The 19088-nt window shown below is 41.1% G+C and overlaps 1 protein-coding gene across 7 annotated transcripts in view; it reads right to left on the reverse strand.

The window, feature by feature from the left end:
• The window catches only part of BRSK1 (BR serine/threonine kinase 1), a 66526-nt gene that overhangs the window by 13825 nt on the left and 33613 nt on the right, over positions 1 to 19088 (reverse strand). For 5 of the 7 annotated variants that reach the window (XM_034423220.3, XM_034423218.3, XM_034423222.3 and 2 more), the window contains 9 exons: positions 16608 to 16748; positions 14026 to 14142; positions 12856 to 12889; positions 11396 to 11464; positions 7867 to 8013; positions 7149 to 7180; positions 4188 to 4352; positions 3428 to 3525; positions 1757 to 1907 (listed from right to left, as the gene is read on the reverse strand). In XM_034423220.3, the coding sequence (XP_034279111.1) occupies positions 1757 to 1907; positions 3428 to 3525; positions 4188 to 4352; positions 7149 to 7180; positions 7867 to 8013; positions 11396 to 11464; positions 12856 to 12889; positions 14026 to 14142; positions 16608 to 16748 (954 nt within the window). The remainder of the gene's footprint in view (positions 1 to 1756; positions 1908 to 3427; positions 3526 to 4187; positions 4353 to 7148; positions 7181 to 7866; positions 8014 to 11395; positions 11465 to 12855; positions 12890 to 14025; positions 14143 to 16607; positions 16749 to 19088) is intronic. The other 2 variants (XM_087893907.1, XM_087893906.1) reach the window with 1 other exon arrangement.

A 19088-nucleotide genomic window follows, 5' to 3' on the forward strand; every position in this document is an offset into this window, starting at 1 on the left:
AAAGCACAAAGACAGACATCAGTTAAAAATAATTAAAATAATTAAATAATTTCGGCTCAAATTTAAAACCCCAAAAATTTAAAACATCCAATTTAAAAATCATTACATTGATAGCCCAGCCTGGCGGAACAACAGGGTCTTGAGAGTACGGCGAAATACACGGAGGTTATGATGGCTGCAGTGCCCCTTTGCAACCTTCTGACCAGCAAAGTCAATGGGGAAGCCAGATTCACTTAACAACCGTGTCACTAACTTAACTGCAGCAATTCACTTAACAGCTGTGGCAAGAAAGATTGTAAGGTGGGACAACATTCACTTAATTTAAATGTTATCCACAGAAATTTGGGGCTTAATTGTGGCCGTAAGTCAAGGATTACTTTCTATATTCCAGTAGAAGAGATTTATATGTAGCTCAGGGCCGAACTGTGTTTGTTTTATTGTTTTATTGTTTGTTTTATTAAATTTATATACACCCTACTCCCGAAGGACTCAGAGAGGTGAACAGGCACAGAATAAAATACATAAATACAAAAGTTAGAAACAATTTAAAACCAAATTAAATAATTTAGCCCAAAACAATTAAAATCCCAATAATTTAAAACAAATTAAAATTTCAGTTTAAAAAATTAAAAAGAAAGGGGAGAAAATTAGGCCAGGCCGGCTTGCTGGATTAGGAGGGTCTTAAGAGCACGGTGGAAAGTGCGCAGATCCGGGATCCTCCATATCTCCGGGGGAAGCTCATTCCAGATAGTGGGTGCCCCCACAGAGAAGGCCCTCCCCCTGGGGGCCGCCAGTCGACATTGCTTGGCTGACGGCACCCAGAGGAGCCCCCTCTCTGTGAGAGCGTACCAGCCGGTGGGAGGCTGTTTGTGGTAGTAGGCGGTCCCGTAAATAACCAGGTCCTAAGCCATGGAGCGCTCTAAAGGTGGTAACCAAAACCTTGAAGCGCACCCGGAAGACCACCAGGAGCCAGTGCAGCTCGTGCAGGAGAGGTGTCACACGGGAGCGCCATGTTGCTCCCATAACCACCTGCGCGGCCGCACTCTGCGCCAGTTGGAGCCTCCGGGTGCTCCTCAAGGGGAGCCCCCTGTAGAGAGCATTACAATAGTCCAGGCAGGAGGTGATGAGGGCACCTCCCGCCTGGACTATTGAATCTTAACTGTGGAATCTTAAGCGCTCTCTGCGATTGATTGTTGTTTGCAGGTGTTTCATGCCTTGACTAAATGACATCATCAAGCAAACAACCATGCTCAGAGAGTACCAAAGTCTGCATACTTCCATACTGTTGCCATGGAAGCAATATAAATAAAACCAGGAGGTAACCAGATATGGAGCTTGATCTTTTTAAAGAGATACATAGGTGCAACTAATGGCAGTATCTACCAGGTACCTCAAAGCTAAATAGAATCGAACCTGATTAGTACTTAGATGGAAGACACCAGAAAATCCTAAAGCTGCAAGCTAGTCTGAAAAGCTGAAGAAGACAGTGGTAGAAGGTTTCCATACTGTTGCCAAAAATGCTACATGGATTTGTCCCTGTAGTTAGCAAGAACTGACTTTAGGAAATCTTTACCTTAAAGAGGCATTATCATTCCTAGAACAGCCTTAGAGATTAGCCAACCCTTAAAATGTTTGCAAATTCCATTTTCAGTGGCCAGGAAGCACACTGGAAAGACAGCAGAATCTCCAAATGCCAGCTTTGAAGATCCTTCCCTGTCTTTCACACACACACACAAATAGTTGGACACAAACTCACCTCTGACTATGTTGTGCCATCTCTATGGCCCGTCGGGCTGGGACTGGAGAACCACCATCTGTGACACTCAACACTTCCATGGACTTCCGCTCAGGTCGGCGTTTGCCATGTCTGTTCAGCATAGGGGAGTCAACTCGCTTCCGAGGAGGGTCTGAAACACGTAAAGGAGAAGGATGCAATAAGGCCTTTCCTTTTGGGTGAACTTCGGAGGCTGGTGTTTGTATAAGAAACATTGCAGTCGTAAGTGAAGAACTACTTGTTGTTTGGCTGACTGTTTGCTAGTTCTGTTTGGTTCACGCTTGCACGCTTCCCAAGGTGTGCCACAGAAGAGGGAGCTAGCTCCAAACAACACCAAGGAGCCTTGGTGGTGCAGCGGACTAAACTGCTGCTAAAGTAGGACTTAGCTGCCTGCAATTACTGCAAGTTCAAATCTCACCAGGCTCAAGGTTGACTCAGCCTTCCATCCTTTTGAGGTAGGTAAAATGAGGACCTGGTTTGTGGGGGCAATAAGCTGACTTTGTATAAAAATAGAACACCGCTCGGGGGGGGGGGAAGCCCTACTAAGTAGGTATATACAAAAGTATGAAGGCTATTGCTTAATGCATTGTAGGCCGCCTTGAGTCTCCGGAGAAGGGCGGCATATAAATCAAACTAATAAATAAATAAATAAACCCACCCATTTATCTACCCACAAATGCACTACAATTGTTTTGAAAGAGCAAGGGAAGAGAATTTGAGAATGATGATGAGATACTAGGACTCTGGACATTTTGAATTTGGGGACTGAGTTCAAGGTGATTTTATCTGTAGATCAAATCAGTTGCTGTGAACCAATTTTGGTTCTTCTTGTACAGGCACAGGCTGTACAGGCTTCTCCTAATTGATTAAAAAGTTAAATCTACCCATTTCAAACATTCTAATTGGATCCATATTCACAAATGGTAACTGCCCAGGACACTGCTAACTGTTGTAAATACACACAGGTTGCCAAGTGTCTGAATTTTGACTACTGTGGGGATGTTGCAATGATTTTAAGTTGAAGGACAAGTTGTGAATCACTTTTTTTCAGTGCTGTTGTAGCTCTGGACAGTCACTAAATGAATGGTTGTAAGTCAAAGGCTACCTGTATATAGGCAGAAGATGTCTACAAACAGTAGAGCTTTAAACCAAAGGTATGTTGACATGTATTTACCTTCTTGTTTCCTCCATATCAGTCAGATGAAATATTGAGGGAAGAATAAAACTTGGAAATGCTTGTCATCCCTTGAGTCAGTGTTTCTTAACCTTGGTCACTTGAAGACAGATAGACCTTCACTCCCAGAATTCTGGGAGTTGAAGTCCACCTAAGGTCCACCTTCAAGTCCACCTGCCTTCAAATAACCAAGGTTGAGAAACAGTGCCTTAAATCAGCGGTCATCAACTGGTGGTCCGTGGTCTGTGAGAAAATTTTGGTGGTCCGCAGAAAAATTATTTGCATTTTTTATATTGCACTAAATACTATTAATCTTTTTTAAAAAATGCATATTAGTGGTCCACGGGATTTAAAATTATGAATTTAGTGGTCCCTGAGGTCCGAAAGGTTGGTGACCCCTGCCTTAAATCATAAGCACCACTGCTCTGTTTTTCTGGTCCTGATGAAGTGCTTAGAGAAAGTTTCCCCCAAAATCTCACCAACATCATTGCGTGGCGGCAGGTCCTCATCCTCACAGCTGGGATATCTCTCTTTGCGGTCAAGCAGAAGGTAATAAATCATTTTCTCCTGATTTTCTCTGACGTGGAGAAAGGAAAAATGAGGTCTTACGCTTAAAATAAAAATGGGTTTATTGCCCGCCTATAGAAAAGACACAGTCCATTTTTTCTCTCCAACTATTTGCACATGTTTCCTAACTATCCTCTTCTCCCATCTTTCCTGCCTTCTATCTACATATCCATCACAAATGAAACAGCAATTCTATTTCCTCCTTCATCAGACACCTTCTCTTATACCGCATCCACCCTAACTGCGCTCTGCACGGTTTTATTTTTAATCATGGGAGCTAAAATGGTGAGATGATTATTCCAGCTTCTCTACAGAAGCACAGTTCCTTCAGTATCCCAAATATGTTTTTTTTTTTCAAAAGGCAACTGGACTTTTTTTTTTTTTGGGGAACTGAACTGAATTGAACTGAACTGAAGCAGCTTCTTGGATGAGAAGCGAAACATCTTCAAGGAAAAACAATGGCCAGTTGCTCTTTGAAAAAAACACTTTTGGGACAACCAAAGATGGTTGGATGATTGAGAATCTCCATAGAGAGTTCCTCCAATAAAACCACAAATCATCTTTTTTAAATCTCATGAAAAGGACTTAGAACACTGCATCTCCTCAGCATAAGGAGCAAAGCTTTGGAAAGATTCTTATGGCCCCATTCAACCACACACCCCAGTTCCTCACCCTTCATTTTGCAACTCTTGCTTTAGCTTGTTCTTATCACGGAAACATCCCAACGAGTGCATGCTATCCAACACATCAGGGTCCAGCTCACTGACTGACTGAATCCGTCGGATCGCTACCTTCCGAGGGATTGGTTGTTCTGGTTCTGGTTCATTCTTCCCTCCCCTGGAAGAAGACGTAGTGTGTAAATCAGATAAAAGTAAGACATCACCCTGTTAAAATCTTGAAGAGTGGTATAAAAAGAGTCAAGACCTCTGACAAAAGCCATTCAAAGTAGAAATAGAGTTGGAAGGGACCTTGGAGGTCTTCTAGTCCAACCCCCTGCTTAGGCAGGAAACCCTACACCACTTCAGACAAATGGTTATCCAATCCCTTAAGTCTAGTGAAGCTTTCAGATTCGGGTTAATGTCAGGGTTCCAAGTAACACCCCCAAAGAAATCAAACTCCGAGGCTTGAACGTTCCTCAAGGCTAACTTTTATTAGAGATGTCATATTGGAACATCTGAGGAAACCCAAATTTGAAAGCTTCCTGGTTTTCCTCACCCACAAGAAAGTTCAAGACCTTTCCCACATCTCCCACATGTCCATACAGCTCCAATCAGTTCTTTTCCCGAATTCTTCTTTGCACAGCTACCGGACACTATGGCCTTGAACATCTCTTAGAGAAGTTTGTTATGGCTATCTCTACTTCACTCATGCAATCCCCACTCCTAACTTCCCACGGTATGATTGTGGCAGGCCTGGATCCTCAAGGCACACAGGTAATATGGCTTCCAGGCATGATACTCTTTTTTAAAACTTCCAGTGTTGGAGGCAAGTTGTTCCACTGGTTAATTGTTCTAACATTGTCAAAAATGACTCATTTTTTCAGGGAAGTGAATACAATTGCCAGATTTCTCAACATCAAGTTCATAAATATTTGGAAATAGGATATATCCTTGCCATTTACCAGTCTTACAACTATCCAGCCCACCAGAGCAGAAAGGCAGAACATGTTATGGATCCCAACTATTAAGGAAGTACACTTGGTAGAACTTAGGAAAAGGGCCTTCTCTGTGGTGACTCCCTCCCTCTGGAACATTATTTCCTCAGAGATAGGATTGGCTCCCACTTTGTTTCATTCCTGCAAGACCTTGAAGATATAGTTCTGTCATTTGGAGGCAATCAAATTGCTTGTTTGATTCTAATTTTGCCACAGAGTGAGGGTGGGGATCAATAGTGAATTTGTAACTGGATTTTTAATGCTGTACAATGCCCAAATTCACCATGTGTGAATATAAATTTGTTTAATAAATAGATATACAGTAAATAGGTTCGGTTTGCTGATTTAGCCCCAATATTTGTTACTTGCTTTTCTGTAAAAATCTGCCTATAGAAGCAGCAGCAGGATAAGGCACCTTTAATTATTTTAAGCATTAATTATATTAACTCTTCTGAATTTGAGGCTTAACTGGCCATGTAAGAGACTGGAATCGGAAGCCCATGTTCTTCCCAAGAAATATGTATTAATGGAAAAGTTGGGTTAAGTCCAGGGGTGAAATGCTACCGGTTTGCACCGGTTTGGGCAAATCAGTAGTAAAAAAATGCTACCGGTTCGTCTGAACCAGTATTTCTGATGATCAGCTGTGCCGCGTGATTTATATTCACTAGAAAGCAGGAAATCCTGCTTTCTAGCGAATCTAAATCACGCGGCACAGCTGTTCCTCCCCCCTCGCTGTTCTACTTACCTTCTTAAGCCTCCTTTTTCTGTGCTGCGCAGTAGCACCTGTGGTGCATGTGTGCACGAAGCGCTTGTTTGGCATGCACTGTGCATGTGCCCAAAGTGAGCATTTGGTGCGCACTGTGCATGCACAGCAAACAGATGGCAAACCTTGGAGGATTTCACCACTGGTTAAGTCTATGCAGCACAGCCAGGTTCCCAAAGATTGTACTTATGGGACCATGTCTGTACACCTGGTACATTTTTTCCCAATGGTTAATAACTATATAGATCACAACAGTCTATTTAGTCAATTTCTCATGAGCACATAATCTATTGAAAACCCATTTTTTAAAATTCTACAGTAATGTTTTAGAATCATTATGGCTCATATATAGCTAAATAAATATAATTACAGGTAGCCCTTGACCTACAAGCACAGAGAGCCTCAAAATTTCTGTTGCTAACAAGACAGTTGTTAAATGAGCCATGTCCCATTTTATGACCCTTTTTGCCAAGGTTCTTAAGTGAATCATTGAATCATAAGGCTGTTAAATGAATGCAGCTTCCCCAAATTGATTTTGCTTGTCAGAAATTCCCTAGGAAGTTTGCAAATGACAATCCCAGGGTCCCTGAAACACTGCAACCACTGTAAATACATGCCGCTTGCCATGTGCCCGAATTTTGTTCCTGTGATTGTGGAGAGCTGCAACAGTTGGAGAACTGGTCATATGTCACTTTTTTGGTGCCATTGTATCTTTGAATTGTCACTAAACAAATAGTTGTAAATCAAGGACTACCTGTATTCACTTTTATGATTATTAAAGCTTTTTGCTCTTTTAGATAGATTGAAAGAACATTTTAAGGTGGAACCCCAAAAACCAAGGAGATATCTTCTGGTAATCAATAGGTCCCAATATTCCTCTCTGTTGGTCATGCTGGCTGAGGTTGTTGACTTCTGAAGAGCCACAATGGGACTCACCACTATCTAGACCAGGGGTCTCTAACCTTGGCAACCTCTGGGAGTTGAAGTCCACAAGTCTTCAAGTTGCCAGGGTTGGAGACCCCTGGTCTAGACAACAATGACAGTGGTAGAGTGGGACATTGGGATTTCTGCTCATATCTTTGTCTCTCTAAGAGACCTTCCGTCTCCTCTGGTAAGTGAAGGCAAAAAATACTGAGACCTTGATCTTTACTGAGATCTCGTCAAACAAGGGAAAAGAGAATCAGCTGGAAATAAAAGACAGTCTGGAAATACTCACAAGAACCACGGGTGTTTCTGAATCTGTTCCAGCTAAAGCCACCACATGGAGAAAAATAAACCAACATTAGGCTCTTTTCGCAAATATTCATTTTTTTAAAAAGTTAAAACCATGACTGCTCTGTCCATTACTATCACTCATCATAAAAACATGAGTTAATAATAATATACTCTTATCTTCAGACATTCAGTATATTAAAATAAACATAAAACATTAACTGAATCTCAAAATGGATCAATATTACCTACACTCAATTGTTTCAATCAAATCCTAATTAAATTTAGACCCAAACAGATCATATAAAAATCAACCATATCAGGGAAGAATTCTAACTCAAATCTTTTCAAATTCCTTGTGTGTCTAGTCACACTTGGCCAATAAAGAACTGTTCTGTTCAGTTCTGTTTATTCTGTTCAGTTCTGCCATATATTCTATTCTATTCTATTCTGTCCTGTCCTGTCCTGTCCTGTCCTGTCCTGTCCTACTCTACTCTACTCTACTCCACTCTATTCTACTCTACTCTATTCCATTGTATTCTATTCCCATGGTTTCACAGACATTTATGACAACTGCTATCCTATTTTTATATTCAAGAGTGGCCCATCCCAGATTGCAATCTGAAATAGTGCTACCCAGCCCTCCATCCTGCTCCACTTCACCATCCAAGCCTGCTCCTCCCTCCATTCCTCCCAGTCTTGGGAACCACCAGATGACTTACACTGAGGCGTTTCTCTGGCTCCACCTCAATCATGCCCCGCAGGAGATTCTGACAGTCTGGCGGAATGAAATGGGGCATGTGAAAAATCCCACGTTTCACTTTTTCCAAAAGCTGCCGTAGGTTGTCATCATCAAAGGGTAGCGCCCCCTGCAGGAGAAAAGAGTGAAAGAATTTAAGACACCACAGATTTCAGGTTTTGCAGGAATTTCTTGGGATAACATTACAGGTAGTCCTTGAGTTACAACTATTTGTTTGAAGTTACAACCATGGTCATGTATTCAGAATTCAGGCATTTTTAACGGTGACAGAGTTGGAAGGGACCTTGGAGGTCATCTAGTCCAACCCCCTGCTCACGCAGGAGACCTGTACTAGGGATTTGAACCGCCGAACTGCCGACCTTTCTGATCGACAAGCTCAGCGTCTTAGCCACTGAGCCACCTAGTCAGGCATTTGGCAATCATCATGTATTTACATTGGATGCAGATCCCAAAGTCATGGGATCACCATTTGTTACCTCCCCAGATGTCTTCTACAAGCAAAGCCAATGGGGGAAGCTGAATTTGAATCAGAATCAAAATCAAAATCAGAACAGAGGTAGAAGGGACCTTGGAGTTCTTCTAGCCCAGGCCTTCTAGCCCAGAAGGCCTCCAAGGTCTCTTCCAGCTCGATTCTGATTCTGATTCTGATTCAAATTCATCTCCCCCCCCCCCCATCGGCTTTGCTTATAGAAGCCATCTGGGCCTGCTCGAGCAGGCGACCCTATACCATTTCAGACAAGTGACTGTCTAGTCCCTTCTTAAAAGCCTCCAGTGATGAAGCATCCACAACTTCTGAAGACGAGCCGTCCCACTGGTTAATCGTCATCACTGCTAAGAAGTTTCTCCTTAATTCCAGGTTGCTTCTCTCCTTGATTAGTTTCCATCCATTGTTTATTTTCCTGCCCTCTGGTGCTTTGGAATCAGGTCCTCATTATGGCAGCCTTTCAAATATTGAAATACTGCTATCAAGTCACCCCTAAAAGTCCTTCTTTCAAACCCAATTCCTGCAACGGTTCTTCATATGTTAGTCTCCAGGCCTTTAATCATCTGTAGTTGCTCTTCTTTGCACTTTTTCCAACACCTTTTTTGTAACGTGGTGACCAAAACTGGATGTAATTAATGACCACATGATGCACTTAACTGCAGTGATTCGCTTAACAACCATGGCCAAAAAGGTCATAAAATCAGGCACAGCTCACCTAACAATTGCCTTGCTAAGCAATGGAGATTCTGATCCCAATTGTAGTCATAAGTCAAGGACTAGATGTTTGTCAAAACACTGTTTAAACATGAAGGTGTGTAATATTGGTCCTTTTGCCCTCATCTCCTTTATTAATCTTTCTCTCTCCCTTTCATTTCCACCTCCCTCAAGTCAAAGAGCCTTGGTAGTACAGTGGTTTAAAGCACCCTGTTATTAACATAGCTGCCTGCAATTACTGCAGGTTTGAATCTTACCAGGTTCAAGGTTGACTCAGCCTTCCATCCTTTTCTAAGGTAGGTTAAATGAGGACCCAGTTTGTGGGGGCAATAAGCTGACTTTGTATAAATATCCAAAAGTATGAAGGCTATTGCTTAACGCATTGTAAGCCACCCTGAGTCTCCGGAGAAGAGCGGCATATAAATCAAATTTAAAAAAAAAACAAACAAAAAAACATTCTCAGGACAACAATCGGAATCACTGGATAAGTAGTCCTTGATTTATAACAGTTCATTTAGTAACACTCAAAGTTACAACAGCACTGAAAAAAGTGAGTTATGACCAGGGGTGAAATGTAAAATTTGTTTCTATCGGTTCTGTGGGCGTTGCTTGATGGGGGGGTAATGTGACTGGGTGGGCATGGCCAACTTTTTTTTTTTTTTAACTTTTCAAAGCATTTTTTCTAATGCTTTGAAAAGCCTCTGACGATCAGGCAACACAGCTGGGATCGTCAGAGACTTTTCAAAGCATTTTTTTAAACCACCTTTTCAGCTAAGAGGTTGCAGAAAAAAAATGCTTTGAAAAGCCTCTGACGATCCCAGCTGAGCCACGTGATCATCAAAGGCTTTTTTTTTTTACTTTTAAAAGCTTTTTTTCGTTGGAAGAGGTTGTAGAAAAAATGCTTTTAAAAGTAAAAAAAAAAAAGCCTCTGATGATCGTGCGGCTCAGCTGGGCATGGGGGTGGGCACAGGGATTTTTGCTACCGGTTCTCCGAACCACCCGCCGCCATCACTACGGGATCGGGCGATCCGGTCCAAACCAGGAGCATTTCACCTCTGGTTATGACTGTTTTTCACACGTATAACCGCTGTAGCATCCCCATGGTCATATGATCAAATTTTGGATGCTTAGCAACTGACTCATATTTATGACCGTTGCAGTCCCGGAGTCATGTGATCATATTTTGCAACCTTTTGACAAGCAAAGTCAATGGAGAAGCCAGATTCACTTAACAACTGAGTTATTAACTTTCCAACTGCAGCGATTCATTTAACAACTGTGGCAAGAAAGATCATAAAACAGGGCAAAATTTACTTAACAAACCTTTCACTTAGCAGCAGAAATTTTGGCTGAATTGTGGTAATAAATCGAGGACTACCTGTATACAAATTTAATAAATACTAATAAAAGTTATAACTATTGCAGGTAGTCCTCAACTTATGATCACAATTGAGCCCCAAATTTCTGTTGGTTAGTGAGACATTTGTTAAGTTAATTTTCCTCCATTTTACACTCTTTCTTGCCATGATTGTTAAGTGAATCACTGCAGTTGGTAAGTTGATAATTCTTGGAGTTGACGTCCTCATCATAAAAGGGCCATAGTTCACCACCCCTAATTTAAATGGATCCCTTGGGCAGAAGACAGGAGAACTAAATGGGAGATTAAATCAGGGGTGAAGTGCTCCCAGTTCGGACCAGATTGCCCGATCTAGTAGCGATGGAGGTGGGTGGTTCGGAGAACCAGTAGCAAAAATCCCTGCCTCCCCATTGCCCAGCTGAGCCGCGCGATCATCAGAGGCTTTTTAAAATTATTTTTAAAAGCATTTTTTCTACAACCTCTTTGGCTAAAAAAATGCTTTTAAAAGTAAAAAAAAAAAGCCTCTGATGATCCCGCGGCTCAGCTGGGATCATCACAGCTTCTGCCGATCAGGCAAGTCAGCTGGGATCGCCAGAGGCTTTAAAAAAAAAAAAACAACCCTGCCGATCAGGCAAGTCAGTTGGGATCATCAGAGGCTTTTTTTAAAAAAAAGAAAGCCTCTGCCATGCAGGCAACACAGCTGGGATCGTCAGAGGCTTTTAAAAGCATTTTATTTTACAACCTCTTCAGCCGAAGAGGTTGTAGAAAAAATGGTTTTAAAAGTTAAAAAAAAAAAAGTTGGCCACGCCCACTCAGCCATATTCCCCCCCCCCATCAATTCATGCCCACAGAACCGGTAGTAACAAATTTTATATTTCACCACTGGATTAAATGCTCTCTGCCAGGAGTGAGCAAACATTTTTGGGATAAACTTACCACCAGGAGGGCGAAGAGGATGACACCACAACTCCACATGTCCGCGCGACGTCCATCATACTTCTCACCCTAAAGAGCAAGAAGCAGAGATTGGGGGCTTGATAATTGGTTTGGGTTTGGGGAGGGAGAAGATTTCAGGAATCAATGAAAAACATTTGAAGTGAGGGCGGGAGGTTTTTCCAAGCATTACAGTAAGAGCAACTGCAAGGGGGGTTAACTATTACTGGTGTATAATATGAAATAATTAAAAAAAATCCACTAAAATGATAGCTGTTCTTCACTGTGTCCCATTTGGGAAGAGAGATAAAGGAAAGAGACCTCCAGTCCAGATACCCAGGGGAAAGTTTCTTTCTGATTAAGGAAAGCTTGCAAAATCTTATCACCCTATATTAGGTTGACATTCCTTGGAAATCCATGTGGACCTGGGGATTTCTTTTCCTGTGATTTCCTGTGATTGGCTTTTCCAGTATTTAAAAAAAAATTAGAATAATCCCCTTGCCCAGCAGAATTTAAGTTTCAGCCCATACATAAATAGTCACACAAACTCGAACACAGAGAATTGAGATCCCCAGCAATGTTCTTGAGAATGCATAGAGTTTATTTCCTCTAACTTTAAAATATTCTTACTAGCTGGGAGAAGGAAACCAGTATAAATCTTCTGGATCAGGTTTTTGATGAGATGGGAATTGTATATATACCTGGTGCATGAAAGTGCATGCATATATGTACAAGTTCATTATAATAATTAAAAGAATTCAATCGCAGGTAGTCCTTGATTTATGACAGGTTAAATTTTTGATGGATTCAAAGTTCTGACAGCCTCCTCCCACCCACCTGCCCTGCAGTCATGTGGTCACATTGTGGGCACAACTGGCCTCCATTTGCAGTGTCCCACAGTCACATAACAGAAATTTATAATGGTTTTGACAGAAAGTGGTGTTTGCTTCTGGTTTGAACAAAAAAAAAAAGTTGTAAAATCAGGCATGACTACGTGGTGACCTGCTTAATGACTGGTATGATTTATGACCATAATTCCAGGCTCAATTATGGTCACAAGTCAAGGACTACCTGTATAACTTTAAAAAGATTTAGTTTCTACCTTCTATATTTGGAGTGCAATTTTGACTCAAATCAATATATGTTACTTAAATTATTAAAAATATTTGTTTGAATTGTCTGAAATATTGTGTCATGCTGTGAAATTTATCAATCTGGGGTGACTCTCTGGATCTTTTTAACTTACAACTCCCAGCGGTCCTAATGGCGAAGGATGAATGCTGAGAGTTGTAGTTCTAGATGGATGGCCACAAGTATATAATATATAATTGTTCCAATTGAAGGGCCAATTGAAGCAGGATAAAGTATATTTTGAGGGGCTCCTTACCCTTATCTATTGGACGGGATGAGGGAAATCAGATACCAACAAAGATAAGGGGAGGGCACTAGGCCTGAATCCTTACCTTGATCACCTCTGGACATGCATAGTGAGGAGAACTGCAGCCCAGCATTGGGGGCAGAAAAGAAAGAGAAAGACAGAGAGATAGGAAGAGTGAAACGCCGAAGAAAGCTAACCCATAGGGCCATGGGTTCAACAAGCATGTGAGGAAAAGCCTGTGAAATATACCACCCCTCCCCAGTCTAAGATGGGTTGTGGAAATCCTTGACTTTTAGAAGTTTGGAGGGTTTCAGGTGCCAGGACGAAACTTCCTTGGCATTCTCAAGTCAATTCTGGAGTGGCCAATTATATGCTCAGAATTGCAACTGAACCCATGTGGTCTGGAGAAGATCATTCTAGGCCATTCCACGTCTAACACAAATGGCTTCTTCAGCAACTTCTGCACATGTCTAGAAGTGGTAGAATCTTTTCTTCCTTCCCATTAAAGAAAAACATGTCCCTTCTTTGAGGACAGCCATCAAATGAAATTCCTATTTCCTAGCCCGGAAATCTGAAGACCAAGCTAAACTTGACATTTACACAATTAGGAATTGTGGGAATGACTTTTTTTAAAGGAATTTATAGCTGTGAGGAAGGAAAAAACTTGGTAGGGATTCTGGCACTACAGAATCAACTTCCTAAACAGATGTCATTCGTTTTAAGAAAAAAGCACCACCATTGCACAAAGGAACCAAGGTTGGTGCAGTTGGCTACATCTGTTGGCTGAATCTCATCTTCTGTGTATGTTCTAAGACCATAAATTTGGGGTAGAATGGGAGGATGTTCCGCAAAGAGTTTCCACATCCAAGAATATATGATTTATATTTTCATTGATGGAAAAAGTCTTCTGTCCTTACATATGGCAGATCTTTGATGAATTTGCCTCTCCACTTGCAAGCAAACCAGCAATTCACATTTCAAATATTAAGTAAGAGCAGATATTTCTGATTCACTTAAATTTCAATGACAATAGTAATATGTGATAGCATTTCCATCTAAAGTCAAGGAACAGCTTACCAAGGTTCCCAGGCATATATTTCCTTCCCATTTCACTTTTAACATGTCCACTACATTGGACACATTGGTATTCCTGCAATAATGTGTGAATCAACCCATGTGAGTCAACCCTGGCTGACTTCCTCCCACTTCCCTCAGCATCACAGGCCAGCATGACTCCATTCTGAGGATAGCTTACCCACAACTTGTTTCCAGCAGGCTATCTCCGACCTGCAGGGAGGCCATGCCGAAATCTGCAATCCGAATGTTGTTCTTCTCATCCAGCAATAAATTCTCAGGTTTCAAGTCTCGGTGGCTGAAGGGGTCCAAACAAAACCCACGGAGATTGATCAGTGGCAGAGCTCACGGGCATCCACATACACAAACCTGTGTGAACTTGTACCACTAAATCCTTTGAAGTTATTACATGAATGGCTCTCAACCCAGTGGGAGGTATTAGATTAGTATTAAGTACTCCCCCCCACACACTTTTGTTTGCTTAAGTGATATGTAAGTGCTCTATTGAATATTGTATGACTTGCGGCTCCACAATTATGAAATCTATTACGACTCAAGGACATCAACCATTCTCAAGATCTTTAGCATTATTTGAACCCAGAGGAATAAGACATTGTTTGCATAATATTGCTTACAACTAATGAACTCAGTTTATCCCGATGCATCATGTGAATCTGTATTATAATTTATGTTAATGGTTTATTACGCCGTATGATCCAATAAAATTTGGTAAATTTAGGAAACCATGGGAAAGAAAACCATGAGTTTGGGTTAGGCTACCAGATTTAGCTTATATTACAATATTAAACACTATTAAATAGTAGAAAGTCTGGTTGTCAAGAGTTTTGCAACTCAGATTTGGTAGCCTTACATTAGAATGCCATATGAACACAGTCAAAAGCTGTTAGCTTGGCAACATACCCTTGATACATCAGATATCTCACTAGATTCCCTTGCTAATTTTGGAGGGAGCTTTAAAAGTCAACAGGTTTCTCTATGTACTATATAGAACAAGCAGTGTTGTCTGATGTATTTGGATTAACAACTTCTGAAAGTATTAATCCCAAGAGTGCCGAGTTAGCTCCTTTCAATCTCTCATTTATTCTTCCTCCTCAATGAAGCTGAAAACTGGAATTGTAATTTTATAAAATTTATTGGTTTGGAAAATATTTTTCTCAGATGGGCTGTATGCTAATATTCTTTCCAACTATTTATTCATAAATTCAAAACAATGCATAACCCGTGGTTTAGAAATGTGCTTTTACAAAGCCAAAGGAGTCAACATAAATTATTTAAAAAACAGGGTTTAACTATACATATCCTAAGTTAAATGAAGCCAGGAATAGAGGCTTCAAAGCTTACATAGAGGCCTACACAGGGATGAAATTCAGCAGGTTCTGACAGGTTCTGGAAAACTGGTAGCGGAAATTCTGAGTAGTTCAGAGAACTGGCAAATACTACCTCTGGCTGGCCCCAGGAGTGGGGAGGGAATGGAGATTTTGCAGTATCCTTCCCCTGGAGTGGGGTGGGAATGGAGATTTTGACGTATCCTTCCCCTGCCACACCCACCAAGCCATGCCTACCAAGCCACACCAGATCACACCACGCCCACCAAGCCATGCCCACAGAACCGGTAGTAAAAAAATTTGAATTTCACCACTGGGCCTACACCAAACAAGTGAGATCAAATTCAGCCAGGAGGGAATATAGAATTGCGGGACCATCAAGATGACTTCATTTCATGTTCTCCATGATTTGACTGATAGCCTATAAGCAACAAACAGCAAAAGAGGATGGGTGCCTCTGAACTCGAGCGATATTACGGCACCCAGGCACTTCCATCAATTCTCCCTCAAAAGCAAAGTAACCGTGGCAGAGAGGTGACAGATCTTGTAAGATATGTGATTCCTGAGCAGCAGGATGGAAGGGGGAAGCAGTTGTGGGGAGTGGGGGAAGGGGGAATAGGGGGAATGTTGCAGACGTGCAGTCGTTCGTAAGGGCGAACAACTGTTGTGATGCTGCAACATTCATAATTTTGGGACTTGCTTATAAATACTAGGGGGCGCTTATCTCATAACTTCGAATGGGCGCTAAATGAACACTCGTAACCCGGAGATTAGCTGTATATCTATAGTGATGCAACTAGTTGCTTTAGTTTTGCAAGACTTCTGCCTATGGGTGAGGAACAATAAAGGAAAATACTCAGAAGTAACTCAATGTGTTGTTCTCGGTTCCTGGGAGCCTGGCAAGAAGTGATAAATGGGACGTAGGATAAGTTATTGAAATGTTAATGAAATCTTTAGAATTTTGACTGGATGGGGCTTAAACTATGAAAGTCTGGAAACCGCTGCATTTATTAGATATTACATTTTGCCAGAAAAAGCATCCACTCCCAATATTTACATATCACGCTGAGATCAAAAGACGAGGAAATCAGTGCTCATCTGGTGACCTAGGGAAACATGTACTTTAATAAAGAGTAAATTGGCATTTCAATTATCAATAGGATCTAGGGATGGGAGAAGGAACAATAATTACTATAATAAGGATTGATTTTCTTTATCAATGATAATTCAAAGTGGCCGGTAGCATAAAAACTAGAGACACAATAAAAAAAAATCAATAGAACACAAATAACAAAAGAGGGGGAACCACAAGACAATAGAGAAAAATAAACCCCAAAGAAAAATGTTTTTCTTTCTTTTCCTGCAGGAACAAAACGAGATATTGTAACAGCTCATAATAACACAACAGTCAGCTCACCATATAGAATAGCTGTGGCAGAAATCCAAAGCCGAGACAATTTGTCGGAAAAACTTCCTAGCCTCCTTGGGGGTCAGGCGCCCTTTCTTCACCAAGTAATCGAAAAGTTCACCTCCTGAGACATGTTCCAAGACGAGGTACCTAACACATTAGAAGTCCAGAGACAGCATGACCAAGAAGCAAGGACAAGAATTAAAAAGAAATTGAAAATCTATCAGACCACCATGGGAGCAAACTCAGAATCCATTCAAACCAAGGCAAAGCCATTTTCTTTGCAAAGAAAATGAAAAAGAGAAAGAGAGATGTAACACTTTGATCTTAAGAGTTAGAAAGAGAAGGGGGCGGGGGGAGATGAAGAATTCAAAATATTTTATATTGCTTTTCCATGATTGAATCGCCAACTGCTACACAACCTCAAACAGAGAACAAGCGGAGCTCATTCAAGCCAGGACTACATTTTTTATAGGAATAAATATTGCGTACAGTTAGCTGTACATGGGTGGCTGGGTGGTAGCTGGGTGTGCTCTGATTGAAGGAGGGTCTGGCCTTGGCTTCCTAAAAAGTGTTTCTTGCACGGGCAGCCAAATATAGGTGGTCCTCAACTTATGGCCATAATTGAGCCCACGGTTTCAGTTGCAAGTCACAATGAACATAAAGCAGGTCAACACATGAGTGGAGCTGATTTTAGAACCTCTTTTGCGGCAGTCGTTAAGCAAACACCACAGTCGTTAAGCAAACCCATTGTTCATTATGAGATGTCTGTGAAGATTTTCAGACATCCAGATCACAGTTGTCTCAAAGGTGCTCTTTCAAAAAGCATCTGGACTGTTTTTTCCTTGAGGAAGAGGAACAAAACGTTTTGTTTCTCATCCAAGAAATGGCATCAGTTGTGATTGGGGCAGGGTGGGGCAGGGTGGGGCAGGGTGGAATGGAATGAGAATAAGAAAGGAAACATTTTGTTCTTCTTCCTCAAGGAAAAAACAGCCCAGTTGCTTTTTGAAAAAAAGCACATTTGAGATCACTATGAAACCAGAAGTAAAATGCTGGTTTCCTGCAAAAATGTCGTAAAACTCAGTCACGTGACTATAGGGTGCTACAACATTTCTAAATGCAGCCATTTTACTGTGGTGGAGGGGAACAGATGTGTGTGTGGACATCAGAACTTCAAAACAAGACCATACTTTCATTTTTTGAATTCTCTGTAACTTTGAATGGTTATTAAGTGATTGGTCATAAATCAAGGATTGCCTGTGCACGAGCACGACTCTCACACTTGGCATTTTGACATACAGTTACGTTCTGTTTTTGATAAGAAAGAGCTTTCCATTGGAACAGTAGTCTGTTCCTCAGTTGGAACATTGTAATTTTAGGCATTTCTAATTTTAATTTGAAAGTTAATTTGAAATTCTGCAGTGTTGATGGGACTGAATTCCAAAGACTGACACATCAGTTTACCAGAATCTACAAGGGAATTACTCCCATTAAAGCCAATTAAACTTCCAGTGGAGTAAATAAGGAGTGAGGATTATGATTAAGAGAGAATTTTCAAGGATTAAAGTTAGAAACATATCAAAGTTGAACCTGAAATGTGGCATTTTCAATGTCATTTGGCTGAATTTTTATGAATAAAATAAATAAATGTTTATTTTAATAACAATATATAAAAAAAGATTCTAGCACAGCTTGGAAAATCATTGGCTGTGATAAACTGCACCTCTTATTATCTCCAACCAGTGCACCCATCAGTCAGACTGGACAAAGTTAGGTTACATGACTTAAAATGAAAGCTGGAAAGCTAGTCAGAAGTTTTATCATACCTCTCCTCAATTTTAGCCCTAATACACATATACATATTTTTTTTCCATGCACTCTCTTTATCCTATGTCTTTGTCTCTCTCTCTCTTTATATCTCCACCCACTGATTCAGAAGAGGATGACAAAGAAAGCTTATATGTAGAGAATGCCACTGGTCTGGCACCGCCTGGTATGTTGGACAGCTATCCTGCAATTTCTCTCTCTCTCCCTCTCCCCTCCCCCCCGCCCCTCACACACACACACTGGCTCTGCCATTCTGGCAGCCTTCACACCCAAGAGAAATACAAATATCTTCCACCTAGGAAACCGTCGCTTTGTGCCAGTAATTTCAGAAGCAGATGGGAACACAACTCTTTTCTTTTTATGGGTCCTGCACCTTTCCAGAAACCAAGCTTTTGAATTTCAATTACTTTAGCAAAATTGGAGGAAATGGTTATTTCCTGTCTTCCGCTATCCTCTCTCTCCCTCCCCATTCAAAGAATGCCACATATAAATTCGAGGATGAGGGTGGAAGGTAGCCTCAATCTGTTGGGAGTGAAGGGTGTAATTGGATTGATAAATGCTTTGGGATGAATGAAGAAAAAAAAAGCCTTAAGAATCCACTTCAGAACAGCTCCATAAAATCACACGTCTTTGGCTATTGTTTCACATTTTAACTTGGTCTGC

The sequence above is a fragment of the Pantherophis guttatus genome, chromosome 4 (assembly GCF_059756535.1).
Source record: "Pantherophis guttatus breed Tessera chromosome 4, ASM5975653v1, whole genome shotgun sequence".
NCBI classification, from domain to species: domain Eukaryota; kingdom Metazoa; phylum Chordata; class Lepidosauria; order Squamata; family Colubridae; genus Pantherophis; species Pantherophis guttatus.